The 20,834-nt window shown below is 42.7% G+C and overlaps 1 protein-coding gene across 2 annotated transcripts in view; it reads right to left on the reverse strand.

Moving 5' to 3' along the window:
- AOAH (acyloxyacyl hydrolase) overlaps window positions 1-16,821 on the reverse strand; it is a 73,652-nt gene extending 56,831 nt beyond the window's left edge. The window contains exons 1-3 of one of the 2 annotated variants that reach the window (XM_066556576.1): window positions 16,717-16,821; window positions 15,994-16,148; window positions 2,609-2,704 (exon numbers count right to left, since the gene is read on the reverse strand). In XM_066556576.1, the coding sequence (XP_066412673.1) occupies window positions 2,609-2,704; window positions 15,994-16,147 (250 nt within the window). In that variant the 5' untranslated portion in view covers window position 16,148; window positions 16,717-16,821. Of the gene's footprint in view, window positions 1-2,608; window positions 2,705-15,993; window positions 16,149-16,529; window positions 16,626-16,716 lie in introns of those variants that run through there. The other variant, XM_066556570.1, reaches the window with a different exon arrangement.
- Between the last annotated feature and the right edge of the window lie 4,013 nt (window positions 16,822-20,834).

A 20,834-nucleotide genomic window follows, 5' to 3' on the forward strand; every position in this document is an offset into this window, starting at 1 on the left:
GGAAACTTAACCTGTAATTACCCCACAGTGTAAAAAATGATGGGAGAAAAAGGAATAGTAATAATGTTAAATTATCATTGAGCACGTGAAGTCCTCTAGGAAGATTCAGATTCCATTCAGGCTTTGGCTTTCAACAAAACACTAAGACCAAAGCCCCAGCAGCGTCTACAGGACTTGCCATTGGAGCCAGGCTGCATTCATGTGTTCACAAATCTCCAGCTCTGCTAACACACACAAGGAGAGGATATTTCAAAGAGAAATCTCTGTTAGGAAGAAGCAGTGTAAGTCAGAAAAGAGGGGGAGAGAAAGAGAAAAATTATGAATAACTGTGGGTGTTCAGGGGCAAGAGAAGAGCTTAAACAAAACTAAATGCTGGAAAATTCAGAGAAAATGTAGAGTATACTTGCTTCGGGTAAAAGAGATGCCCTAAGATGCCTTAGATCCCCTAAGAACAGTCCAGAAGGTTTTCCTATATAGCTTCATAGTCCTGGAAACACAAACACTGGCTGAGTCTCAGAGGACAAATATTTGCAAAAAAGATGCTATTATCACATTGCCATTTGCACTTGAGCTCTAAGGTGTTTACACAGCCGTGGTCAACACAGAAGCAGAGCATGACTCAGAGGCAAAGCTGGAGGCAGAGGGTCTCAAAGCACATTTCAGGTATCAGACACCTCTGTGTCATCAAGCAGACAGTCAGTATCCAGGTAAACATACATTCTTGCTAACAACACCTCTTACACGGTAAATACTGCCCCTTCCCCCAGACCTGGCCTTTCAATTTGCTCAAGAGCCTTCTTCTCTCACGACATTACTGTTCTTATTGTCATAGGTCTATTTGCCATGTCTCTTGAATCACACACATTGCAAGTATTTCCATACAAATGAGGCTGTGCTTCTGTTTTCTACACAGCCCATGAGATTGAGTGGGACTGACAGGTACTGAAATTTTCTCTCTTTTTCTCTAAGCCTTTTTTGTACTTGAACATCACACAACTTTACAGAAGGCTTGATCCAAACCTGACTCGATTGTAATCAGAATTATAGGAGGCCCTCAAAAAAGCCACTTTCTAAGGTTTTTATGCCTTAGGAAAAGCCTTGCTGCCATTAATTTGTTGCTGTTATTCTTGCTATGGATTGTAGGCATGTGCATAATAATGAAATTGTCTCTCCGTGTGAAATGCATGACCTGCTTTAGTAGGTTTGCTCCTCACCAGCATCCAAAGCTTTTCTGCTGTTTCAAGCAGCAAGAGGAAACTGTTGATTCCTGCTGGGCTGCAGCGTTCACCTCCCAGGAGAGGATAAATCGGGTTACAGTGTAGCTCCCACACAATCCACAGGATTTTTCGCTCCTTTCAAGTTCAGGGTCATTTTTTTTTTCTACTGGATATATCCATGCATCTCAGAAGGTAACTGGATTATACAGATTCAACTAAAGGCATAATAGGATTTTATGTGTGTAAAGAATGGCAGCTGAAAAGAAATATCTTGACATGTCAGAAGAACAAGGTCCACTGAGTGAATCATGAGCACAGAGCTAGCATGTCATAATTTAAAGAAGAAAATTGTGTTTTAATAGCAGGATCAGTGCTTCTAATTGCAACTTCATGGTTATGTGCCTGTAATTTACAACACTGAGGATATGACTTATGGAATAGGAATCAGATAAGTGTCATTCTATTGATGAATGAATCCTAGCAATTAGCTCCCTGCCCCATTCTGCCTTGGGAAATCCTTCCTTGGAAAGGAGGGAATTAATATTCTACACATATCCTCTGTGAAACTGGGGTCTACAGAGCAAGATGGTTTCTCAGAGACACAATTCATGGAATCATATAAAAATGACATTTTAATGAAGAATTCTAAGCCATCTTTTTACATTAATAATATTAAAAAGATATCATGAATGTGAGATCTAGCTTCTTAAATAGTTATAGGATTGGTGTGTGAGGCACAGAGCTATTCTGGCATTCAAACTGTTCGCTGTTTAGGGGTGTGCCTGTGGAGCTCCAACCTCCTTTGGGTAGATAAAATAAGGGGCAGAAAAAGGGGAGTCTTACATATATTCACATGGAATAGATATCGCTTTTGAAATTTGTATCACAAATTACATTTCAGTAGCTTTTCTGTGCACATCAGATGCTCACATCTTACACCTGTCAGCCTCATCTCATTTTTAGACTTTTACAATAGCGGTTCCCATACCTGCTGAAAACATTTTCATCTTCACTGTTGCTACAAAGACCCGTATCAACAAGCAGGAGGAGTGGTGGGGCATACATTGAATCTATTCTTAAGCTGCTAACAAAGAGACTAAGGAGGGAAAAAGGAAGGGAACTGGTCTGCATGTGTTGGTGCTCACATGTGTGTGGGGCTTAATATAGGCCCATTCACTCTAACTTTTGGGACAAAACCCCAGCTCTGAATCAAAGTGAAGCCATGTCACTGACTTCCCTGTAAATAGCAACTTGCTATCTCCCAGCCACACATATTTGAGGTACTGCACAAGAGATGGATAAAGTTTTTCCAGACTTCCCATGTGAGTTTTTAATTAACAGGGAAATACATCAGCACCAGCACGACATATGGCACATTATTTGGTACTTACCAGGTATGTAGTCACACAGCCTCTCCACAGCTGCCTTCACTGTACTGTTGTGCCACTGTGCAAGCTGTTCGATGACAGACACAACAAGCACGCATCCTTCAAGAAAACAAAAAACCAAAAAGAGGGAATAACATTATTGGTGAAATGTTATTTAGCGCCCTGCACCACAGAAGTGTTTCTGGCATCTTTGGGCATTTCATTTCTTGAGATGCTCCATGGCAGATAGATGTTCAAGGGGAAAAAATATCAGTGGATTCCTGCCTTCATTGAAACCTTTTAATTTATTAGAGAGAGGATGTTGATTCCAGAGGAGCACACAGAACAGCCTGGTTTTTACAGCACTGTATGGTGCTCCTGGAAAAATGACTCCATTCCTTCAAGGTTGAAAATTGAGGAGTCAAAGGGATAGGCATTGTTACAACTGCCTGCTTGATCACCTGCTCTCTCGTTTTATCTCACAAGAAAAAAGGCACAGGTCTATACTTAACAGGACTTTTATACCTCTCCACACAAGCAGCACAGAGAGGTACAAAAACCGGAAACCAAATGTTTGTTACTGCCTACAGAAGAGAAGTCACACCACAGACACATGTGCTGACCATGACAGAGCATCTGTGGCATCATTTCTTCACAGACTTTCTGGTGAAACCCAGTGATGCTCAGCACACACAGGGCTGCTGAGGCCAGCTACACATTTGTTAAAACCAAAATGACTTCACAGTCCATTCTGCTCTTCCTCTGTGGTTGGAAAGAAACCACTTCCTATGACCTATGAATCTGGTTATTTCTCATCACTAATCTGGGTGTGAGCAGGACTAGCAAAGTGTTTCTTGAGATGTGCAGCACTTTTTCCTCTGCTGTTTTGGGGATTAAATAGATTCAACATGATCCCCACAGAACAGTCATTCAAAATCCACATGGTAAGCATTCATTTCAAGTCAATTTTAAATTTCTGTAGGTCAGCATTGTGCTTTCTCTGCAGTGGCTTCACCATTTTATGAGGAACACAGCTTTGGTGGTGCCAAGTCTCTCCACCGTAGTCAGACCTGTGATAGCCCTGCCTAGACTCAGAGCCTGTGCAAGAGAGGCAGTTATCCCAGGCTGACAGGAGACAAGGAGCCAGCGTGCCAGTTTCCAGCAGCCTAGAGAAAGACTTCTCTTTGAAATCCCTGTAACTGCATCCTGTTTCCTCTCCTGGGCAAGCAGTCTCACCTCTGAGACTTGCTCTAGCAGGGTCGAGAAATGGAGGTGAGCTGCAGCATTTGATGTGTCTGCACATCAGGTGAGTCTGCAAAGACTCACCTTTTTCCAAAGCTCAAGAATATTAATGTTCAGGTTTTCAGACTTGCACAACTCTTCAAAGTGAGCTTCTAAATTCCTTCCAAGCACCCCTACCTGTGTGCTATTAAATCAAAGTGCTGTTTTTCAACATAAATAACTCTGATGCTTCTATAGCATGTAAAAGAGAAGGTAGGGCGATTGGAACTTGCTGTAAGACCAATATTTTTGACTCTTCTATTACTTCTTCTATCCCAAATACAGTAATCCAGAAGAAATTACAGTGAATTTGTCACCGCTTTTGCAGGGATAAAAGCCGTACTTATTTAATAAAAGGCTCACTCAAGATCCTCTGCAGAATGATTTATAAAGCATGCTAAGAACCATTACCTCCAGTCAGCCTAAAAGAATTGAAGACAAAATGGAGACAGATACAACCAAGAAAAACCCTGAAGCAAGATATTCCATCTTTCCTGCTCTCCTCCCCAATTCCCCAAATAGCCAGAGGCTAACTAGTCCCAGGACTTAACAGCTAATTAAAAACACAACAGCTGAAAAAAAAAAAAAGTTGAATAATAAAGACCCAAACTAAAAGGAAAAGGAAGCTCCAAGATGAAGTGTATAGCATATTCAGGTCTTGGTCTCACAGAACAGGTCAGGGCCCCCTGGTCCAGGTTTAACCTTATACAGCCTTATTATAAAATAGTTTGGGTTGGAAGGGACTTTTATAGTCCAAGCCCTGCAGTGAGCAGGGCCATCTTCCCCTAGATGAGGTTGCTCAGAGCCCTGCTCAACCTGATCTCAAATGTTTCCAGGGACAGGACATCCAGCACTCCCACAGCTGTGGGAGTGGACGTTAAAGAGTGCAAGAGACTTCAGCTGTTTTAGTGCAAATCATGCCCTGCACTGGCCTCAGGCACAGAACACAGACCCTGGCTCCTTTGCCAGGCTAGGGTGGTAATAGCCTTGCTGTACTGACTCCAGCCTTTAGCACTGAGATGGCACTGCACATTCTGAAAACACACCATAACACGTTTAAAAGTCATTACATAAAGGCTATATTATTAACACACATGAACAACCTGCAGACAACAGGGACTACCCTTGCCCTGACCTCTGTGTCTATTTTATTCATGAGGATGGAGGCTCAGAAAAATTAAATTACCTAAATGATAACTTAACCACAAAACCACACAATCTTTCTGTGCTTTCCTTTCTACTCTTACCAAGGTCAGATGTTCATCCATCAATCATGCTGTCTAGATGTCAGAAAGACAAAAAGGAGTCCAAGCAGAGAGGCAGGGAGAAGATATTTTCCAAGGTTATTTTCTTCATATTTTCCAAAGTGCGCAGCTTCTGTTGTTTTACCTCTCATTCTTTTGCTTCATGAACTGGAGGATTCTACAGAATCATAGAATTGTTTAGGTTGGAGTTGACAGTGTCACCTACTGCAGCAGAGAGAAGTGTTTCTCATTTTTCCTGTGCTCCTGTAGCTGCAGCCAGGGGCTGCAGAAAAAAGGGATTATGGACAAACAGCTCAAAATCCAAAAAGTTGGGCCGAGAATAAAAATACCATTGACATTTTCATTTTCTCTGTTATACAGCAAGACAGTTCCCACTGAAGATGTAAGTTTCTCTCTCATGTTTGTCAAAGTACCTCAGAGGGAGTGAGGAAAAAAACCCGCTATTTTTGGTTCAGCTCAGCAAAATAAACAGAATTCCTAATCACAAACAATCATGCAGGTAGCCCCACTCAAGGAGCAGTCTCCCAGCAATTAAAAGAAAACTTTTCATGTTGATTAAGTCAGATAGACACCTTTGTGTCTATTGAACCAGGCCCAAAGGCAAATCTGCTTCACATGAGGATTAATGGTGCCAACACTGAGTCTGAGCAGTACTTAATGCAGTACCTCAGGCTACTAGATGCTATATGAATATAAATAACAATAATAACAGCCTGACTACTTGGGAAAAACCCACAGAGCTGAACTTCAAAATGTTTGCTCTCATAAACTCATCTTCACTATCAGAGAGGATGTTTCTGCTCGTGCTATTACACCCTCCCCACTTTGGGCACCTGCAAACCACACCTTGCTCTATCCAAATGCTCCCTCCTCAAGTGCAGTTATTCCACATGAAATTCCATGCTCCATGGGACATGCTGATACAGAAAGTCTTGGCTGATTTTCAAAAGGATCTTGGAAAAGGTTCCTTAGGCACTGCAGCTGGAGTCTCTGGAAGTGAATTTGGAGGATCTCCTGACCCTCTGGTAGGAAAGGTGCTCCCAGGGAACACATTCTACCAACATATATGATATTGGCTGATCTGGTCCTCCACATCTGCCTGGGCTTTTATCAGTTGCCCTTGGTTGACCCCTCCTTACTCCCTGTGAGCTGTGCCCTGGGGGTTGCTTGCTTATTGTGTTGGTTCTGCTGATCTCAAAGGCTTTCATTTAAGCTGATGCCACCAGCAGCAGTTTTTGGGTAGGAGATTCTAAAATACTCAGGAAAAAAGGTGGAACCCTGTGAGGAGGAATGTTCCAAGGGGATTCACTGCAGCAGAGGGAGGCTAATCTACCTAGGCTCTATTTGGTTTTTTTTCATGGAAACGTGCCTCCCCAGTAATTCAGATTTATCCTCTAGGAGAACTTATCTCTGGTGTTGGGCTATAGGTAAAGTTCAAGAAGTTAGTATCTATAAATGAAAGTTAATTCAGACTATCCTTGCTTTTACTACAAACCTGCTCTCTTTTTATCATCTTCCTCTGCACTGAGTGGCAGGGACAGAAATGCTGAGCAGTTGTCCTAGTATTTAATGGGTCTTAATTCCACTGGCTAAAAATGGAAAATAATTATATACTAAAAAGGGCAGGGGGAAATCAGATGTCTTTGACTGTAAAAATCTCATAGCTTTAATTACTTATGACATGTACAAAAATATAAACTTTTAAGTGCTCTGGCGTCAGTAGAAAAGCACATTCAGATCTGACCAGTCATTAGCAGCTATTGCTTGCTTTTAATTCACTAGATATTTAGATGTGATTTATTTCTCATCATGAGCTGGACACATATAAGGCAACATAAATAGGCTGCATCATTAAATAAAGCTCTTTTTTCTTTTTTTTTTTTTTTTTTTTTTTACTGTTGCACATGATTTTCTTTAGAAACAACTTTCAGTAAGTTGATTCTGTCTCACTTTCAGTAAGTTGATGCTGTCTCACTTCAATAATAGGTTTCAATACCTTGACAGGCTGAAGGATGTTTTTCTCTGAAAGAAATTCATTGGCATTATAATACCTACCAGGCATTAGAAACTAGACTGTGGTATTAATAAATGCCTGTCGCTTTCAGCGATGGCTTGTCCCATCTGCTATTAATTTCTGAAAAGATAAGACAAGACCATAACCATTTGGCTCAGTGCAGGAAGGTGAAAACTCACACATCAGGAAGTACTTCTTTCCATATATTTGAAGGTAGTGAGTAATAAAAAAATGCCATTTCCAATAAGCTCAGAAAAGAAAAAATCTTACCCCAATAATAAAATCAGAACTAGAGGAATTCATTGCTTAGCTGTGAAGCCTCTGGCAGTTTGAGCAGACTATTTAACTTAAATCCACTTCTGCTGCACAACTTTGAAAGGCTCTATAATTAGAATTATACCCAGGGATGTCAAGAAGTTTTTGGATAGTGAAAGCTGCCTCTCTAAGTTTCAGATTTGTAGGTATATTTGTCTGAGTAAAACCCTGTTAAATGGGTTTTCTGGCACCTGGCACATCCTCCTTTGCCATTCTTTTCTCATGTTTCTGGATGCTGGATTTCTTTCTCACCCCTACAGCCATAAATTAAATGTACCCCTAGAATACAAGGAAGACACAAGTCCAAAAAACGGCCTTGGACAGAAATATCTCTCTGCAAACCCTGCTGACCTGGCTGTGGCCACCCTGCGGCCACTCTGCTTGCTCCTGGTAGAGCAGGAACTGGAGCCTTGCTTGGTGATGTGGCAAAACTCTGCCTCAAAAATCTATCTGCTGCAGCAGGGCTCCACACACACGAAGCCATTTATCCCATTCCTGGTTTTATGCAGAAGACGAAGGGTTTCCCAAACCACAGTCTTAGATTCTTCCATTTATAGATGATCCTAAGCTCCAAGGCATCTCTTAAAGCCTACAGGTGAGGAGACCCAAGAATCTGTCTACAAGATATTGCTACTCCTTGTGCTGACACTGTTGTTCTGGCATAAAAATACCTCCTTCCAAATTAGTCTAATCCAGTTCCAGTTCAACCATTTCTCTTTGAAATTCACATGGAGAGATAATAAGAAATAGGGCTTTCTCCTCTGAGATGGGGACATCCATGTGAGTATTCTAGGTGCAGGGAGACCGTGGCCATGCAAACTTAGAATCCAGGAATGTTTTCTTTTTCATATAATAATAGCATGGTTTGGGTTGAAAGAGACCTTAAAGATCAGCTAGTTTGAACCACCACCAGCCATGGGCAGGGACACCTTCCACTGTACCAGGTTGCTCAAAGCCCATCCAACTTGGCCTTGAACAAAGCCAGGGATGGGGCTTCCACAACTTCTCTGGGCATCCTGTGCCAGCATTTCACTTACTATTATATTCCTTTCCTAACAGGGCCCAATATCTCTATTGCCTTCCTGCACTGCTTCTCATTACTGAGCTGATACTTTCAAAGAACAGCCCTTTATAACCTCAAGATTTCATTCCAGTTCAATGAAATATTCAGCTCAAATGACATAACTGTATATGCAAAGTATAGGCAGTTATCTTCCCATATACAGTCAGAGGATTTGTTGCTTTGAAAGGTAATTTGGAAATGGATCTGAGTGATAGTCTTTTAACTCAGACTTTGCTTCCTATCCCATTTACAGAATTAATGTATTTTACAGAGATACTGAGGTGATTGAACATAATTATAGGTATCCATATTCAAATATGTTGGCATATACAAGACCCTTTCACCCTTAATTTGCTAAATCTTATGAAATATCTTGGAAATACTAAAAGGTACATTATTAACAAACCTGTCACTGGGCATTAAATTACACATAGTGTAGTGGCTAAAGAAATTTTTAAAATATTAATATAAAAATAGCAGCATTTTGAGTGCATTAGCAACAAATTCCATCAAAACCTGGAATACCAGTTTTTATTTCTGTTGCTCATGCAAAAGCAATGGGCCACCTCAGGCACCCTAACTTGAGAGCTCCAGTAATTTATTTTTGCTTCATTTAGACATACAACAAGGACTCTGATAAAGTTATGACAGTACAGAAAATTCAGATTCCATCTAGTGGAAGACTCTGGTATCCATACCTGACAGCCAAATGTATCCCTAGTGTTTCCTCTATTACACTTCAAAGAGCCCTATTTAACAAAATCTATAACCCCAGGCCTTTCCAATAGAAATGTTTTCTGTATTAATTAATATGAAAAAAGCCCCTATGTATGCATGTGTGTCACTAATACATTTTTCTTTTCCAAATCAGGAAAAGGTATTGAAAATTTACTGAAACCCAAATGCTGGCAGGGGGTGTTAATGTAAGTGGATAACTTTATCCTTGTTGCAAAGGCTTCCCCATTTCAGGATTCTGAATGCAAGAAAATTTTTCAGATATACATTTCCTAAAAGCAGTAAAAATGATTGCCTTAAACATGAGCAGTAGTTCTCTGTAGGGTTAACACATGAACAAGAGTGAGAGCTGCACACATGGGAACTAGCATCCAAACAGACAATCAATAAAATTATTATTATGCTCAAGGCAAGCATCAGTAATGTAGAATGTACAAGACTACCCATGTGTACAAATGCACACAGATGTGATTGTGTATTTACACACACATAGATATGAATGTGTTGGCATGCTGAGCACATCTTTTCATTGTGATCAATAGCTGTATTTACATTTTAGATTCATAAGCTTTCAGTAAGACTTGGAGTGATTTTGGAAAAGAAATTTTTACCATCAGTTGCTGAAAAGTTGCTGAGTGGTTGCTTTAGTATCTCTACTGTACTATTCCCATACCTGTGTTTGTGCTAGCCAATGTATAATCATAGGAAAAATGTTAGGGTCAAATTTAGTATTTACTGCTGATCATCAGGTCAAACTTTGTTGCTGATTAAACAAAGCAATGCTGGTGAAGTGAACAGAGCTGCTATGGCTTGAAACTGACTTAACTGTAATCAAAGTAGATTCCCAACCTTTTAGAGTAAAATACATTGTGGTGCTCAGTGATATTGAGCAAGGTTTTTTTACAGAACTCGCTGAGCTGTAAATTATACGTTCTGTCATGGTGCCCCCCCAGACAATATGTGCACAGCCTCTCTGCCTGAGCACAGTTGTTAAAAGCCTCCATCTCCATTTGGCATGTTCCATTGTGTGAAGTTATTGGGAACTCTGAACGCCACTGGTCCTGCTGCCACTCCAAGGGGCATATTTCATCCCTGCACTCATGCACAGCTAGACAGAGGCAAACTGTTGAGGACAATGACTACCACACAAATCAACACAGGTAGAGGTCAGCATTTTACTCTGCTGGTAGCTCAGAAACACCCGTTCTTTAACGCAATCAGAGCTGAAAACACGTTTCGAAAACATGCTTCTTCATATGCTAGGAACTGTGTGCTCCTGGCTGAATGGAGGTGGTGACCCACAAAGGTTGCTGAGAATGGCATTATATCAAGCACAAAGATGGGGAAATTTGCTTTTCTGGCTGCTGACCTACAGGATCTCTGCTTGCTAGCAGAGAAAATGGAGAGCACTGCTGTCTGGCTCTATTGAGGGCTCCCTGACTAAAGGCCTCGTTCTGAAAAGGGCAACCAAAGTTAATCGGCAATAGAGCAGGGCAGTCTGCTGTGGCGGAGGGGGAAACAAATAAATGCTGCTCTTTGCAAATGCTTCTTTCAGCCACAGCACACAACTCCAGAAATGCTGGCTTGGAGTAAGTCCTCTTACAAAACCTCTGCCCTAACAGATGATCTAAACCATCTAGGCCGTTCCAAAGGGACAGGGCAGACACAGTTTGTAAAGATCTCTAATGAGGTCTTCTACAGATTTCTCAGGAACTTCTTACTCTGCTCACTTATCACTGTCACAAGAAAATCCTCTTCCTAACCTGAATGTCCCCACTAGTACCCATTTCTGTTACTTCTTGGAGAAAGGATCACACTTTTAATGCTTTCACGGACAGATATATCTTTTCTCAAGTTTTTCTCCTCTAGACTCATTAACTCTAATTTATTCACTCTTCTTTTATAGCTTATGCTTGTTTTTCTGTGAAACCTCCTGTCACTCTGCATCATTCTTGATGCACAGCCCCAAAAGGGAAGGCAGAAATTCCTCTGAGGCTCTGTCAATGCTGAGAAAGGTAACAGGTTACTTCACATGTCTTGCAAGCTGACTTCTGTTCGCACGTCTCGGTGCGTGTCATGTGTGCATGCTTTGTGACAGCATGCCATCATTGTGCCACTACAAGCCCAGATCATCTTCCTCAGGGATGCTACCCAGCCGGTTGATCCTCATCTGCTGTGTGTGTCATTGACTATTCCCACTGAAGTGAGTGCCTTCAACATTCCCATATTGAAATTACCTTTTCAGATGCAAGTACTCCAAGTTGTCAAGCTTGTTTTGAATTTAATTCTGCCCTAATTTTATTTGCAAACGATTTCATCTTTACATGAACTGATTTAATTTAATAGCTAGTTATCCTGGCTAGTGAAAATATAGAATGATAGTATGTTCAAAAGAGAAGTTGAAGAAAGACCTGATTTGGTACATTCTTTTGCTTAGGGAGTGAGCTACTCGTAATTACTCTCTGAAAAAGACTACCCTTCAGTTTTGTTCTGCCCTGTAGAAGCTTAATCGCTGTCAAACATCTCTTAAGCCTAAGATTAGTGCTAAGGTAGTGCCAAAAGCCTTACTAAAGCCCAGCTACAATATCTGCTTCTTATTCCATGTCAACATGGCATTATCCCTTTGGCAAAGAAACTTAGATTGATCTGACTCTACTTTTGAAAGGTGTTTTAAAAAAGTTTTGCAGGATTTTTCTAGGATTTGATCTTTAACTGACTAATCTACCATTCCCCAAATTCCCTTTCCTACTATGTTGGAGGAAGATGAATACAGAAGTTCCCATCCATCTTTCAGTGTCCCCCTCACTTTCTGCATACTCCAGGGCAGCTTCTGCCTTTCCTGAAGTTGCTTCAGGTACCTCTGGATGAAGTCACCTTTGCTAGAGAGCAGAGCAATTTGCAAAAAAATATAAGGGTTCTCTGGTAAGTAAGGGTGGAATTGAATAAAAACTTTAAAAATCAGTTGAAAAATGATGAAACATTAACACCAGTGTCAACAGTTTACCAGTGTTACTGTACTGTCTTTGGGTACCTTAACATTAATTTAAGTAAAACTTTGCTTGCCTTTTGAAATGGGCAGCACTTTCCTCATTTGGAAGATGAGAAAGTAAAGACCTGAGCATATGAAAGGTTCATTCATGCCTAATTTTTGAGAGAAAAGTACAGAGCATCTCTTTCTCAGGATGCCACACTGAAACAGTCAGGCTGCACTCAGCAAAAGGATTTTTAGGTCTCATCCCAAATAAATCCCTTAAGCCATGCTGTCTATTAGTAACAAACCCAGAAAGGAAAGCTAGACTCAGCATGTAGCTCCCAAACCCGTGCACAGAACAGAACCTCACTGCCTTTGCAGGAGGAAAACAGCTTCACTGGCTTTTGCATGTAGAAAAACTTAGAAAAGCCCCTTTGCCTCTCATAAGGAAAAACCAGAAAAACATATCACATGCAAAGTGTGCAGAAGGCCCAGAGAAAGGGCCTGAGCTGATTTCACAGAATACAAAAAAGGTGGCATTTTAGCAGCCTGAGGGGACAGGAAATACTGATGGTGAAAAAAGACTGGGAATGTCAGATGCTGGGAAAGTTTTTCTCGTGACAAGGTTAAAGAAAAGCCATTTATCTGGTTGTGGTTAGATACTGCTACAGACCAGCTATCTTAGATGGTTAGGAATTGCTTAAGTATACTACATCTGATCCTGTGGTTGGGAGGGTTGTTATTGGGTGCTTTTTCCCCTCTTTGCTGTAACTCTAAAATGCAGCAGTATTAAACCCCTTTTTTAGGTGGGAACCCTCCAGTTGTTTTGTTTGTATGTCAAGTCAATTATGAAAAGCCTTTCTCTAAATGAAGCAGCCACATTTTTCAGGAAAATGAAGAAAAAATGATGTGACTCTTTCTACAGTTAGCAAAGGTGATTAAAATCTTTTTTAACTGTAGAAAGTCACATCATGTGACTTTTTGATGTGTCACTTTCTGTGTGATTTTTGCTGTCTAAACCTCACTGGAGGCACACCCTCCTCTCCTCCAGCCCTGTTCCGTATTGGCACATAGGTGCCTACCCAAAATACATTTCCCAGGATCTGCTAAGGGCAGGGAAGCCCCTTGAATTACTCAAATGCTTTGCCAATACAACTGGAATATACTGGGGCAGATGGTGGTGCCTACCCAGGGAGTGCTGCAAGCAAGGGGAACAGAAGGAGGAAGCAACCAAGTTGCATCACATTTATCAGAGGTACCAGAGCTGCACTTTGCTCTCCTGTCATATTATTTCTACATACTTCTTCAAGAAGTGTGATACACTCAGTGCAAAGGCTTAATGGGAAATATTTTCTTGGTTTTGTTAGTGAAAGAACATTCACTTTCTGACTGGCTTTGGCTACTAACATAGCAATCTCAATCAGGCAGGTGGTACACAGGAGTGAATAGAAATTCAATGTGCAGCCACCTCATTTCCCTCAGAAAATTGAGACAGATAACTTTGAAAGATTAGACACTTGTATGAAAGAAAAAAAATGCTTCAAGGAAATCTATGCATTTAGCAATAGGAATTTCACACGTTAAAAAATTAGATAAGATTTAAGGAAGAAATTCTTCATGATGACAGTGAGAAGGCACTGGAACAGGTCATCCAAAAGAGCTGTGCCCTGCCACTATTCAAGGCTTAGTTGCATGGGACTCTGAGCAAGGTGATCAAGTGGAAGCTTCCCTGCCCATGTCAGGGGGATGGAACTACAGGATCTTTAAGGTGCCCTCCAACCCAAACAATTCTATCATTCTCTCTGATTCTATGAAATCATCTTGGCCTTGATCTATGAGGCCAAGAAGACACAGAAGTACCCATGTCTCTTTCTCATTACCTCCCCAGATGGCAAACTAAGCCAACTAAGTATCTGGGGTCGAGTTGTTGGAAGGAAATCACAAGCTGGTCCTGCCTTACTATCTGCTCCTAAGAGGGCTGGTCATGGAATCAGATGCAAGAGCTGACATTACCCCTGCTCCAAGCCATGTCAAGTGCAACCATGAATCCCTCTGTGCTTTCCCCTTCTGCCCCTCCCTGCCAGGCTGCCCTTTTATCACTAGCCACACTTCATTTTTATCTTGTGTTTTGCAGAGGTGGGCACAGTCTGTTTGGGTCCTGAGTCAAGCTCACAAGGATTTTTTTAGCTGAAGGGACAATTCAGAAAGATAAACTAGTTGTGGGAGGCAGTGTCTCCTCCCTGAACAAAGAGATCCACAGTGGTCCCAGAAATGGGGCTAGCACAGCTCTCCTCCCTTTAGGAGGGAAAAAAAGGACATGTTATCTTGCACAAGGCAACTTCAATGCGATGTGTGGAATTTAGAACTTTTCTGAGTCAACAGGATAGAAAGGCCAGAAAATGCTCACAATCTGACATCTAAAAGCCACCAGCATAAAAATCCAACAGATAAGCATAGTCACTGCCTTTCCTGTGCCATCAAAACTGTAGCTGCCTTAAGATCTCACCACTAAACAACACCACTTCCCCCTAGCTCTGGCAGCTGCTCGGTCACTACTTGCTTGGCTCCCAGCCCAAACAAGGACAGCCCCTCACAGCCATTTATGCTTTTCATCTCCTGTTCTCATGTTCTAGCTGGTGGCTGAATCCCCTCACCACCCTGACTCTGCTCTCCTTTTGATTCACCCTGCCCCACCAAAACTGTGTGTGGCTCAGAAGAGAAGCAAAAATCTGCTTTTATCAAGTTCAGGATTATTATTTCTAACTGTATTCCCCAAGCCACAATGGAAATAATTGTTTCCTTCTGAAGGATGGAAAGCTGTGACAGGGTTTATGTTTCCAGTCAAAGGTGCCTTGGGAAGCTAAAAGAATCATAGAAATTTTTAGGCTGAAAAAGGCCTGTAAGATCAACAAGTCCTGCTGATGACAAAGTACAGCATTTGATTGTAATGCATAAGACATATCAATTTGCACACATAAAAAATATAAGCTACCACATCTCCCTAGGTACATAGAGTGCCATGCCAAGGGCATTTCTGGTGCAGAAATATCCACAGTTTACACTGACTCCAGTGTTACCAGTCTTGCTCTGGGAATCACTCAGCCACCTGAGACTGTGGGATACCTATCCCCAGATACAGGTGCTGTGGGGATCACCACAGTCACTGAAGTCATGCGAAGAGGGGGTTGTCAACTTGCCCCAGTTCAGTATGGGTCATGCAGACGTGTGCACACCAAAAGGAAAGGAAATGTGAGGAAGCAGCCTTTGCAACCCAGCTATCCAGAGATGACTAATCAGACCACAAAAACCTCTGGCCCAGGGATGGACCAACCACTCTTAAGAATAGTTTTCCAGGAACTGAAATCAATGAGGAGACCCTAGGAAAGTCTGAAGGGAACTGTGCCTTCCTACCAGTTAAGCAAAATGCATCATGAGCCCTAAGAAACACTAGGACCTCATAACATCCTATTTCCAGATCCCAGACCTGCAGACATTAAAGCCAACTTCTCAGATGCCATTTCCCACAGAGCGAAAACATGAACTTTGGGAAGAAGCCAGTCAAAAACAAAATCATAAAATATTTCCAGATCCCATGACGGCCTTGCAAAATCTTCAGTGACTGATTCAGCAAAGACTACAAGTATTTTGCAGTACAGCTGTTGAAAGAGATAAAGGAGCGATTTATGATGTGAATAGCAACTCTCAGCTCACCAGTGAAGTAAGGAACGAACTAGTCCAGCAGACAAACAAACCCTGGATACATACCAACACAGGTGTGTCCTTTGTACAGCCCAAAGGGGAGCGAAGGGACTCGTGGGTCTTTTCCACGGGGTGGAGGGGAGCAAGAGGCAGTCTTCAGCAGCAGCAAGAGCCCAAGGATGCAGAATAAATTAAGGAATGTTTGCCTAGACTCCTTCATCCTAAGGGAGTAAAAAAGGAAGAAATCAGGTGGGAAGGGTGCAAGTGGACCTGTAGGGTCCACTCCTCCTCAGGGAGTATCCTGCATCAGTGCAGCTTGAGGAGAAGGAGACTGGTGTGCCTGTGCAGCTGTTAAGTAACACAGGGACAGATTGCCAGGCGGGGACAGAGACATCCACCCTCTCATGGGGTGCATGGAGGATCCCACACTCGCACAAAGCAGGTGCTCTCCCAACCCCTCAGCCCCTCCCAGGCCCTGCCACCCATTAAACCCAGCGGTCCCACAGGCCTGGGCACGCTGTGGGGATGCCCCTGTGGCATCCCCCAGGCTGCTCTCCAGACCCCCAGAGGACCCCGTTTCCCCATGTGCAGCTCTTCCCAACCTGCTGGCCTGGGAGGACCCAGAGGGTTGGATGAAGAGCTGTGGCTCAGCGCTCCGGTGTCTCCTGCAGTACCAGCGGATGACTAACGACCTTGAACCACAGAGCCACTGAGCATTAATAACACAAGACACTCCCCTGAACAACCAGTGTTGCAAAAAGGGAAAAAGAAAAAAACAACTCTACAAACCCTTCCCCCTGTGCCGTCACTGCTCTGCCCTCCTCCGCAGTAAAGAAAGAAAGAAAGAAAGTATCTCTCTGGCTGCCTCTGTAAAATCTCACACCAAGGTTTCCGTTTGGGAGGACTGAGCGTGAAAAATGAAAGAAGCTGCTCAAGACGGAGCTGCAGGGCTGGGAGGGACGGGGCTGCCGTGCTGGGGTTTTGCCAGGGCTTTAGTTCTGCTGGGGCCGAGGCATAGGGATGGGAGACAGATGCCAGCGTGAGGGTAGCACGGGGAGCTGAACTCCTGCTCCCATCAGCTTTGAGCACATTCACTTGCAGCCCCCAGCTGCCTGAGAGCCTTGAGAAATCCTGTGCTGTTCCTGCTTTGGCAGTAACAACAACTAAAGGTTTCCCTGGCTCTATTTTTTTTAATCCCTCAGACAAAGCATAAACCAGCCATTCCCCAGCCTGAAGCAAAAGCAGAGTAAAACATGTTTAAATTATATGAATTCAGAGGTGGAACAAGTCCAAACAGCTACATCCCAGACTCTGTGGATGCAAGGATGGCTTTAAGGAGGCACTTTAGGACTGAGGCGCTGGAGGGACAATGCTGTGTCCTTGCTCTGCCTCTGCCTTTTTGTATAAACCTGTGCAAGTCTCTTCCCCTCACAGTGGGCAGTGGGTACATGTCTTTCCTTTTGATTCCTTCTCTATTTCAGATGTGGGCAGGCCAATGACATGGGCTTCTAAAGGACAATGAGGAGCCTGTCTCATAAAGTATCCCTACATGCTTCCCAGGAATAATTAAAAGAGACTTATAAATAGTGTTGTAAAAACAAAAACTAGAGAAGGTATTAAAACCAGCAAATTCCAGCCAATTCCTGCAGACCAACATGATCACACATAGATCAGATCCGCTTCATTATTGTTTTTTGCAAACCACTTCCTTCCTTGGGAGCCTCCTCTATGACTTTTTAAAGATGGTTTTCCTCAAATTTAATAAGGAGGATTTGCCTTGTGCTAATGATGATATAATCCAGTGGCTCTGGGGAAAAAAAATAAGACTATAAAATCTTCAACATGAATACAAATCACTCTGTATTTCCATTCTTTAAGCCAAGCAATTTGCTTTCAAATGTATGCTTTCCTTTGAAAAATATAAAAATAATTAAACCCAAAATGAAGGTAATAGCTGTTGCCTGAGTTTTGCAAAACTGTTTCTGCTTATCATTCTCCCTATAGCTAGCAATGCTGGCTTTCTTTATTTTCTTTTAAGAGCAGATAAACAAAAATCATAGTGCAAAGTACCTTATCCATATGCCAATCCTACTGAAATCTGCAGGATGTTTTTCTTAACGCTGTAAAAACTTGCTATAAAAAGACACTGCTACAGCAACTGCAGCTCCATTAAACCCTTTTTAACACACATATCACTTGGTTCCCAATGACACTTTGAAGTCCTTTAAAACTCTGCATATTGGCTCATGAGCGCTTGCTGCAAAAGCAGAGTGCTAATAATAGGAAGAAAAACCTTCCTAGCAGAGAGGTCCCCGGAATGGCTTCTGCTTTATATCTATTGCAAAACACAAAGCCAAACAACGGCACTTATAAAGTACAGAGATAGAACCCAAGCTGCTCCCAGGCATGTAAACCTGCAAAGCATGTAGCTCAAGCCTGTAATCAGCTGTGTTATTTTCTTTCATTTTAGCCTGTGGAAAGAACGGTGAGATAACTCCGTGTGTAACACAGAGCTGCTTTGCACTGTACCTTACATGTTAGTCAAGCTCTTAAACCACTTGAAGAAAAAAGCCCCCAAAGCTTTTAAAATATGCAGTCTGGTCAGAGAAATGAGGGATTTGCATACTTAGATTTGGAGGCAAGCTGGGAAGGTGAACCTCCCCCCCCAGTGGCCCCTCCCCAGACCAGTGTGAAATCTTTCTTCTTCCCACTCAAATCGGATAGCAAATCCTGCCTTTGCCAAGCAGATTTTATATTACTTCCAAGTCCTTGACACATTAAGACGTAAAGCTGTCTTGGTACAGGAGCAGAGGAGCACTTGATGTTGCCTTTTAATCTTAGTAAGTGCATAAATGATCTCAGTGGGAGGTAAAAAACAAATTAGACCTGTCCCAAAGGAAGGGATTTGATCATAAATGCTTCCATTAGGTTGAGCACAACACCCAAGTCAGAGAAGCAGACCTAGGTCAAGGGTGACCAAGGAGATGCTGCCTGCCTAGAAATAAAGAATATGAGAACTAGAGCAAAGGGAGCTCTGCCCTCTGCAAAGCTCCAGGTGCAGAGAGGTGATGTCTGGGGTGTCCCATGCCCAAAGGGGTCTGGCAGGGTCACCCTATAGCTTTTGACCATCTTTGTCTCCTCAGCTCTATTGTTTTTTCAATGTGTTTGCAACCTGGGCTTGCAGCAGGTCCAGCCAGGTGGCAGAGGAGTGCGGTTCAGGTGGGTTCTCTGGGCTGGTGGGGCTGCTCAGAGTTGTTATAGCCTATGAGTGCCTCAGAGCCCTGACACTTGCCTTTGGTGACCCTGAGAGCCAAGTGGGTGGAGGAATGAATGCTGCAGAAATGCTCCTGCACACCCCACTAGGTACCTGCCTGCAGCATTACTCACCCAAACAGAGCTGAGAACGCAGCCAACGTTTTGTCTCTCTGAATCTCCACATGTGGCTTTTGAAGTGGAGGCAAGGACAGCACAGAGCCAGAGGTGCCATGAGTTCAGCACCTCTTGCAGATGGGAAACCCTCAGTGCCCTTAAATAACCCAGCTCCACAGTCATTCACTTGCTATTAGGCAGAAGACACAGAGTCAGCTGAATTTTTTCAAGGTTGAATTTGGGCTAGTGATAATGTATGCATAAATAAACACACATGTGTATCCATGGTATATGCTGACCTACCTGCTGCTGCTTCCTGCTGAGGAAATGGGAAGGCCCACAGCTCCCTCCATTCAGCGCACAGATCAGGAGGGATGTACATTACTCTGCAGGTTTTTGGTAAAATTCTGCTCTGCAGGAAAGTCCTGCACCTCTCTGTATTTGCTCTCAGGATGCCAGAACACACTGAAGATCTTGCTCAGCTCACCCAGCTTGATGCAGTCTATGTTTTTTGGGAGTTTTAGTACATGTGGGAGTCCCCAGAGCAAATCTCAGTTACCATATCCTCATGTACAGGCCAGTAGCAAGTGTGATGTGTGGGGGACACACCACGTAGGGAATGGCTTTGCTTGGGGGTCACCAGGGAGGCCACAGGGGCTAATGACCCATGGAATGCCCCAATCAGTAACTCCCAGCCCAAGTGCTCCAGCCACACCCTCAAGCCTCTCTCAGTTTAAGCAGAGCTGAGAGAAAGTTGCACACATGATGGCTGCCAAAAACCTGAGGCAAAACATGCAAAGACAAGCCTGAATTTCCATGATGGCAGAGCAGTGTTAGGGTACATGCATAGCTGGTGAAGAAATACAATCCTCTAGGCTGATCCCAGAGCAGGAGTGTGGTTTTTGGAGTTTGAAGGACCCACAACACTTCTGCATTTCTCGTGTTTCCATAGGAGTTCTGACACCTAATGCACATTGGTTTTTGGTGGTGGTGCCAAATCACCGAAGGGACAGGTATGGTATCAGCCTCCATCTTTGCTGCCCCTGCAGCAGAGATGCAATGGAACTGAGTTAGAGTTTCTGATTTTCTGAGTAGGGTCTTAAACACGATTTCAGAGTCACCCCTTCCCTGTGGGGAGCAAGATGTGATTGCCACTAGAACTGTGAAATGAGATGCGAGGATGAAGTGAGTTTCAATGCTGCTTTCTATAATGGGTCCCTAAAGATCTGTTTATGTATACAGCAAATACATTGGAAAAGGCCATCGAAAAAGAAAAGAGAATGGAAAATACTTCAATGAAGCCCCAAAACAGGACAAACAAGAATTGATTTGTCATCTGTCAGGATTAGAGGCCACTTAGTTGAAAAAAGAAATACGTAGTACTTATCTTACAAAAGGAGATCAGCTGGCAGTGTATATTTATCTATCCTGTTCTGTCCAAGTCACTGCACACATTACTGCAATTTTTTTCCTGTTTCGTTAGATTCTTTTACATATTGATTTTTAAGATATCTGCATTTTTTTCTCTTTGTCACATT

This window comes from Molothrus aeneus, chromosome 1 (assembly GCF_037042795.1).
Source record: "Molothrus aeneus isolate 106 chromosome 1, BPBGC_Maene_1.0, whole genome shotgun sequence".
Classification (NCBI taxonomy): Eukaryota; Metazoa; Chordata; class Aves; order Passeriformes; family Icteridae; genus Molothrus; species Molothrus aeneus.